The sequence below is a fragment of the Physcomitrium patens genome, chromosome 5 (assembly GCF_059467195.1).
Source record: "Physcomitrium patens ecotype Gransden chromosome 5, ASM5946719v1, whole genome shotgun sequence".
Classification (NCBI taxonomy): domain Eukaryota; kingdom Viridiplantae; phylum Streptophyta; class Bryopsida; order Funariales; family Funariaceae; genus Physcomitrium; species Physcomitrium patens.
Genome location: NC_143414.1, coordinates 9500078 through 9506938, shown reverse-complemented (window position 1 = coordinate 9506938; position 6861 = coordinate 9500078). Strand labels below are relative to the sequence as shown.

The window sequence follows — 6861 nt, the reverse complement described above, 5'->3', positions numbered from 1 at the left end:
ATATACATATTCGAAATGTTGGGTTCTTATGTCAGACATCGGTAAAATCTGAAAATATATATAAATTATTCATGATGTATTTGGTTTTAATTTATTTTTAATTTATTTTTCAAAGAAACAGTCACTCATTATCTAATTTATTTTTCAAAAAAACAGACATTTTGATAATAGATTTTCAGAAAACTTAGAAAAATAATCCCAGAAAAAGAATCCCAGAAAATACAACTGAACAGTTTATTTAAAAAAATTCATTAAAATTATTTCTTAAAGGAAGAAGCAACTTTGATTAAGTATCAGAATCAATATTCATGAGGTGGAATAAAGAGTGCTCAAGCCTCTAGCCACCCCGGGCGACCCGTCCCGACCCGTGCCGGGACCACGCGGCACTGCAAAGGACGCGCGCGTCCTAGTCCGCGGCACTTCGCGTTTGTTACGGCACGGGCGCGGGTGAACAACAACGGGCGGCGGCAGGGCTTCCCGCTTTGCATGGGGACATGCCGAGAATGTGCCTGGAAAGTGCCCGTGGGGTATCATTCCTCGCATAGATACCTTCGCCCGTGGCAACCCATCACCGTCATGACCGGGGCGGGGCGGGGTGATCGGGACAGGTGCTGCTTGTGCTTTTGTGAGCTTGTGGTGCTTGTGCTGGTGTTGCTGCAGTGATGCTGGTGATGAGCCAGGGGAAGAGGCACTGGCGCTCCAAGGAAGGGGCTCTGGCCTCGATGCCTGCCATCTGCCACTTCCGCCTCCTTTTTCTACGGTGTGTCTATGGTTTGTGTTTGTGTTTTTTTTTTTTTTTTTTTTTTTTTTCTCCTGTGAGTTCGATGTTTATTTAGAGACTTTATTGAGCGGCTTGTGGCGGGGTCGAGGAGTTTCGTTATTCGAGTTAGTGAGACTGAGCACACGGTAGTTTGTTGGAGCGATCGCGTGAGTTCTCGGGTTTTTTTGCTTGATACCCCGGTGATGTGATTTCATTCCTCCGAGGTGTCTCCTTTTCTTTTTTTATTTGTGTGTTTGTGTGGATGTTTTTTTAGTTTATAACTTCGCGTTGCGGTCTAATTGCGTGCGTAAGAGGGGTGATAATCAGTGCGAGCATTTTTGTTCGCTCCGTTTTCTCTGTTAGCAGTGGTTTAGGAATGTGTCCAGAGGGGAATAGCGCAATACAGCTTTTGATCTGCGATATTTTGGTTCTTGGGAGATTGGACAGTGACTTTTGAGGCACGTGATGCGACTTGGTATGAGCGTTGCCGAGAGTAGTGCTGATGTTGTCGCCCGTACTATGCTTGTGTGCATGCGCGCGCGCATGGGCATCGAAATTTTTGTGTTGTAAGCACCACGTGATGTGTTGAATTTTTCAATGCTGGATTGTGTTCCTACTGTACAGATGATCGTGGAATACTTCGATCGGTGCAATGCGAAGTGAAGCTCCCGAAGCTGATGGATCGGCGTGGAGAATGGTTATTTAAGCCTTGCATTTTTTATGGTATTCACAGCGGGTGCTTGTGTTTACAGAGATTTTTCCAGAGAGCGAAATGATTCGGTGGTTTTCTGATGGTAGCGGGATGCTTTGAAATTCCTGTTGTTCGATAGCACCATGCATCGGGGCCGCAGCCGGAATCATTCGCACTGTCATGATAGGAGTAATCGTGAATCTCTGAAGAAGTCTCTGGGCGTGGATGAAGAGTGTGGAGCCCAGGGCACGAACAAGCCATGGAAACTTACTTGGAACTTGTCCCTCGGCAGGGGTAAAAATTCTGCAGTATCCTCAAATTTGGCTGTGGGGAAGCATAAGAGGATAGTGATCATCAGGGAACAGAGTGCAAATGTGGTAGCGCAAGAAGAGGCGCGATTAGATCTAAAGGATGTAAACAACGTCATTGCCTTCCTTTCTACTTTGCAGCAGGTTCCAAATTGCTTAGGAACAAAAAGTCTTCACAACGTCTTAGCTAAGCCTGATATTCAAGGGCGTGCACGTGCTGTGTTATCTACATTACATAATGAATGTAAAAAGCAATTGAAGCGGAATGACAGCGCCAAAGGCACTATGGAAAGCGAGTTAGGTTCGTCATTCTCATGTAAGGTTTCGAGAGGACCTACTTTGAATCATTCCTTGGAGTGGCCAGGTCGCCATAACCAATTGCAAAAACAAATCTGTCTGGGGATCTCTTCACTAAATCCAAATTTAGCGGCCAATGGTGTCGATTTCTCCTCTTTTCTCCTTCTCGAAGGTGACGAGACTGGGGAACCGAGGGCATGGGAGCGACGGAATGACATGCAGCAGCGACAACCAAGTGGTTGGTGGCGGCGAACTTTGTTAGGCAGTCTAGCGGGTGCAGTTGTCCTAAGAATAATGTTCTTCAGATTCCCTTGGCTTCTCCTTCCTCATCTATTCACCTTACCATGTTTCAGGCGTAGTAGTCGCCCAACGCACAAGAAAATTATGGAGAGGAAAAATTGGTGGCACCTGCCTGGGAAGCTCATTACAACAGTTTCAATTCGCTTCTGCGGTTCCCTTTCGAATTCCGTTGTTGCTGCAAACCTGCTGCTTCTGATATTTGAGCTTCGCAATATGATAGATTCAGGGCGCTTAGCTGATGTAGACCTCACAATGCTTCAGGGTCGTTTTCAAAGAGGTCGAGGGTGTTGTAGCTGCGCGTCGTCTTGTAATCAGGGCGGTTCTAACATTGAACCTTCTGGTTTTTCAAGGCCTTGCGGAACCTGCTGCCTCAATTCATGCGGAGCTTTAGATCAAGCTGTGATAGATGATAAACTACCCTTGAACTGGAAGGAGGGAATTGGTCATTTGATAGATCTTGCTCAGAAAGGACGCGACGTGAGAGACAAGTCAGCCGTTCTGACTAGCCGAGAAGACATCGTGCACTTGGCAGAACTTATTCATGCGGCTCTTTCGATGCCAAAGGATTGTTTTGATAAATTGTTACACGCCCAGCTTCGAGCTCCGGCACCCTCATTAGAATTGAAGACAGATTTTGAAGTAGAAAAGGGCTTCGTTACTATTGAGACTGAAGACGTAATCGACCAGAAGGCAGATTCAGAAGATACAAATTTGCGGGGAGAACTAAGCAATCCAATGGTAGTGGTAACGAATCCTGGATGCCAGAATACACTAACAGATTCTTCAAACTCTATTGAAGGACATCCGGAAGAAACTGAAAACTCAGCTCTACTGAGATCCATTTTGTTGGGAAAACATAAAACTTACCTTCATAGCTTCAAGTCTTCTGCCTGTCCATCAGATGTGGAATCGGAATGTTTCTTTGAGACCTCCATGAGTTTACCTGACTTGGAAAATCTAGGGTATCAGCAGGTCTATGAGTTGGATACGAATTCAGACAAGTCGGAGAATTGGAGAAGTGCTCATTCGGATGCATCGACTATTGACGTAGATGAACATGTCCTTGCCCAAGAACCGAATGCAGGTCACTGCCATCAGGGGTCTGACTGTCTGGACGATCAATCAGTGGTAATTCTAAATAGAGAAGAATCGTTTCAGACTATAAACAGTGAAGACAGTGTTTCAAAATGTCAGCCTCATTCTTTGTCCACGACGGCGGAGTGTGGTGCAGCGATGATTCTTTCTGACCCTTCAAGTGATTGTCATCATTTCTCCGATCACCCTACTTGCATTTCTCTTCGTGAGGTATGTTGACCCTCTTTACTGCATCTTATTTCATTCAATCTGAATGCCTTCTACAATACTTGGTCTACTACCTACCTCTGTATCAAGGAGGTTGGGGATCTTAAGGATACATTCGAGGTAGCTGTTCATTTATTCAGGCGCATCTTTCCTGATAACTCCTACGTGTGTGGCTCAGCGGCGACATGAACATGGAGATCAAAAGTATCTGAGTATAGATGAATTGAATTCTTTGCGTTGGCGAGAGCTGGTTTTCTGGCACGGTCATTGTCGTCGAGGCAACCCGACGCTACACATACTTTTAGGAAAGGCTATACAGAAATTGCCTCCGAAAGAGCTTCAAACAATTAGCTCAGTCATTAGTAAATTCCTTACCTTTTCCTGATATCGCCACGTCGATCAAAGTAGTTCGTCGCTTATGTAAAGAATGAACACAACAACAAGAATATTTTCATTCAAAATTTGTATGCTGGTTATCTACGAAGAAATGGAGGATTATTTTAAGGTGACATTTCACTTCAATTATTATTTCGGAAATTACAGAACAATTGTAGGGATTCTTAATAAGAAAAAATGTATTGTGTGCAGTTTCTCATTTGGAGTACGCTGAATTGAATTTTTTCAAAGCTTCAGCTAAGCAAATAAACATCATCATGGATTTGTGGGGAATTGGACTAATGAGAATTCCACCATTGGAGGTTCTGTCCCATGTTGGAATGATCATGAATCGAGACTATGCAGGTGCATAAAGTCCGCTTTTTACCACAGAACTTTTCCTTCATTGCCATTTTAGAACGTATGATCGGATGTTTAACATTGTTATCATACTTGGCAACGTTGTTGGCGTACATAAAGCTCTCTTAAAACTCCTTGCAGGCCGTGGGGGTTCAATGCTTTTGGTCAATGCGCCAATGATGCTGTCGCTGGTGATAGGCGGCATTAAAAGAGTTTTGCTGCGCCCCGGCTACAACAACAGTGCTATGATCGAGAAAGGATTTTTCGGTAAGTGTACTTCATAGAAATAGTATGCATTCATTTGGAGTAACATCCATATCTATCATCTGCAGTTTAAGAGAATGCGCATTGCTTCTAAGGTAGTCTTTTTAAGATTTTACCCAAATTGATGTGTTAGAACGATGACTGATGCATTTTGTTTGAGTTTCTCATCTACAGAAAACAAGGATCGAATTCTGTTCCTCAATCGGAATTACAAACATGCTCTAGAGGTAAAAAGTCATTTCTCAGCAATATAACCATCAGACAGTTTTTCAATTTCTCCAAATGATGTTCTGAACTACTTAGCTATTCAGCTTGGGAGGAGATACCAGCTCATCACTCACATATCTCACTTAACTTTATGCATTGCAGGAACATTTCGAGTTGACCTCGTTGCCGTCGATGTTCGGAGGAAAGTGCAGTAACAAATTTTGTCCAGAAGGTTGTAATCTACAAGGTGAGTATTATAGCGAGACTGAATCGTCAGGTCTTCACCAACATGACCTGAGATTGAAAATTGTTGGAGAGTCGAAAAATTAGAGATCAACATTAGAGCCTGTAAATATTTCGGTAATTATGTCTCCCATTTTTAGGGAAATATCATAAAGGTTCGAGTAGGCACATCATCCATTCTTCATGGAGCAATTTTCTCATCAATCATATGTTATGAATAGTTTTGTTGCTGCCCGAGCAGTTTCTCTTGGGGCATTCGTTTGTGCAGATGTAGATTTTAAGGACTAGTGGGACCATGTTCAGGATTAAGTTTTGCTCATTCTAAAATTTTAGCTAGGTTCGTATTTCAATCTATTTTCCGTCGACTGATGGTTGAATAATATATTCGTCGTCAACCGATAATGATGTTGCTCATCAAGATCGTAAGTATTTCGTGTTCCAGCACATTAGTGGTTATGTTTCTCTCGTTTCCCGAGTGGCAGACTGATCTCCCCACGATATTTACCTGTACAAAAGTGGCATACAAATCACACATTGCTAAACCTCAAAGGTCTAATTCTTCTAGGTAAACTTCCCTAAAATTTCCTTTTATTGAAGGATTATTACTACTTTTACACCTAAAGGGTTTGATCAATCCGCTGCAAATGTTGAACCAAGTCGGGTACATGTTAAGCTGCTAACGGGTGATGTGTATCAGGTTGATAATTTTGTTTTGATGATTTCTATGCAGCTGTCTATTGGAAGTTCATAGAATATCAAGGCGACCCGTATTGATGTTGGATCTTGGAGTGCAGATTATATGTTGTGTGTCGTTTCGTGATTATGTGTCAAAAACATTTACAATCAACTGTGATGATTTCACCATTTTTCTTTTCCTGTTGTTTCTTCTGATGATGGTTGGTAACAAATCTAGAAAATCAGGATTTTGTAGTAAGCAAATGACAAGAAGAATTACTTAAGTGGGCTGTGGAGTCTGCTCAATTTCATGGCTTGGCTACCTCCGATGGCCAGAGGGTAGGCCTTTACGGATATCTCGTTATGTATAGACATTGGTGGTACCCTTCCAAGTATCTAATAAGCTATGCTTAGAGACCTCCAGCTTTCCCTGAATTGTTGATCCATCAATGGTACCGAAAACAGGCTTTTAGCCCAATATTTTGCAGACAATCGGCATTTTTACTGAATGTGCATAGAGCTATCTACAGCTGATTATCATAAAATCTGACGGGACAATCGCTTTGTTTTGACCAGTAGGATAGAACGTGTGGGCTTAGATTTTGTTCTAAGTCTTGGTTGTCATAGCACATCGCGTTCTCTGCTTTCTTCCAATTGTTGATAACTTCGTAGTTTATGTATCTCAAGTCCGTTTCACCTACATTTGCAATTGTATGAACAAGCAATACGCATCTGACATGAAAATAGGTTACTAATGGATCAGCAGAACATGAAAGTGAGCCAAAGAAAATGAAGGATGGTGCAAGTATTATTAGCATAGTTGACTAACAGCATGATTTTTGTATTGATGGATGATAAGTCATTAAGAAGTAATGGTTTGGTTAATACTCTGAGTTGCAAGTGATTGATAATGGTTTGACTATGTGGATCAAATTTATTAGGGAATTGAGTCATGTTTAATGTTTGGAGAACTATTTTAAAACAAATAGATGTTATGATAATCGATTGCAGATAGCACTATAAACATTTGGTAATTTGTTAGAATTTATTTTTAATTAAAAACATACAAAGAGAACATT

The 6861-nt window shown here is 42.0% G+C and overlaps 1 protein-coding gene across 3 annotated transcripts; it reads left to right on the top strand.

Moving 5' to 3' along the window:
- Positions 1 to 600: 600 nt before the first annotated feature.
- Positions 601 to 6274, top strand: LOC112281987 (uncharacterized). 3 transcript variants are annotated; one of them, XR_002969733.3, is made up of 9 exons: positions 601 to 760; positions 1385 to 3661; positions 3837 to 4020; positions 4247 to 4399; positions 4535 to 4660; positions 4832 to 4884; positions 5027 to 5111; positions 5590 to 5672; positions 5838 to 6274. XR_002969733.3 is itself a non-coding variant. In XM_024519053.3 (8 exons), exons 2-8 carry the CDS (start codon positions 1595 to 1597, stop codon positions 5879 to 5881), a joined length of 2712 nt encoding a protein of 903 aa, XP_024374821.1. In that variant the 5' UTR covers positions 601 to 760; positions 1385 to 1594; the 3' UTR covers positions 5882 to 6274. The 3 variants fall into 3 exon arrangements, 2 of the variants coding, with proteins under 2 accessions (XP_024374821.1, XP_024374818.1); XM_024519053.3 differs by lacking the exon at positions 5590 to 5672; XM_024519050.2 differs by lacking the exons at positions 5590 to 5672; positions 5838 to 6274 and having other exon boundaries at positions 5027 to 5525.
- The last annotated feature ends 587 nt before the right edge of the window (positions 6275 to 6861 follow it).

What these genes read in the sequence shown, in the direction of transcription:
- LOC112281987 (XM_024519050.2), top strand. Translation starts at nt 1,595, where the DNA reads ATGCATCGGGGCCGCAGCCGGAATCATTCGCACTGTCATGATAGGAGT. An exon ending in CTTGCATTTCTCTTCGTGAG is followed by an intron (nt 3,662 to 3,836) that starts GTATGTTGACCC and finishes TGTGTGGCTCAG; the next exon opens with CGGCGACATGAACATGGAGA. An exon ending in ATTACAAACATGCTCTAGAG is followed by an intron (nt 4,885 to 5,026) that starts GTAAAAAGTCAT and finishes TATGCATTGCAG; the next exon opens with GAACATTTCGAGTTGACCTC.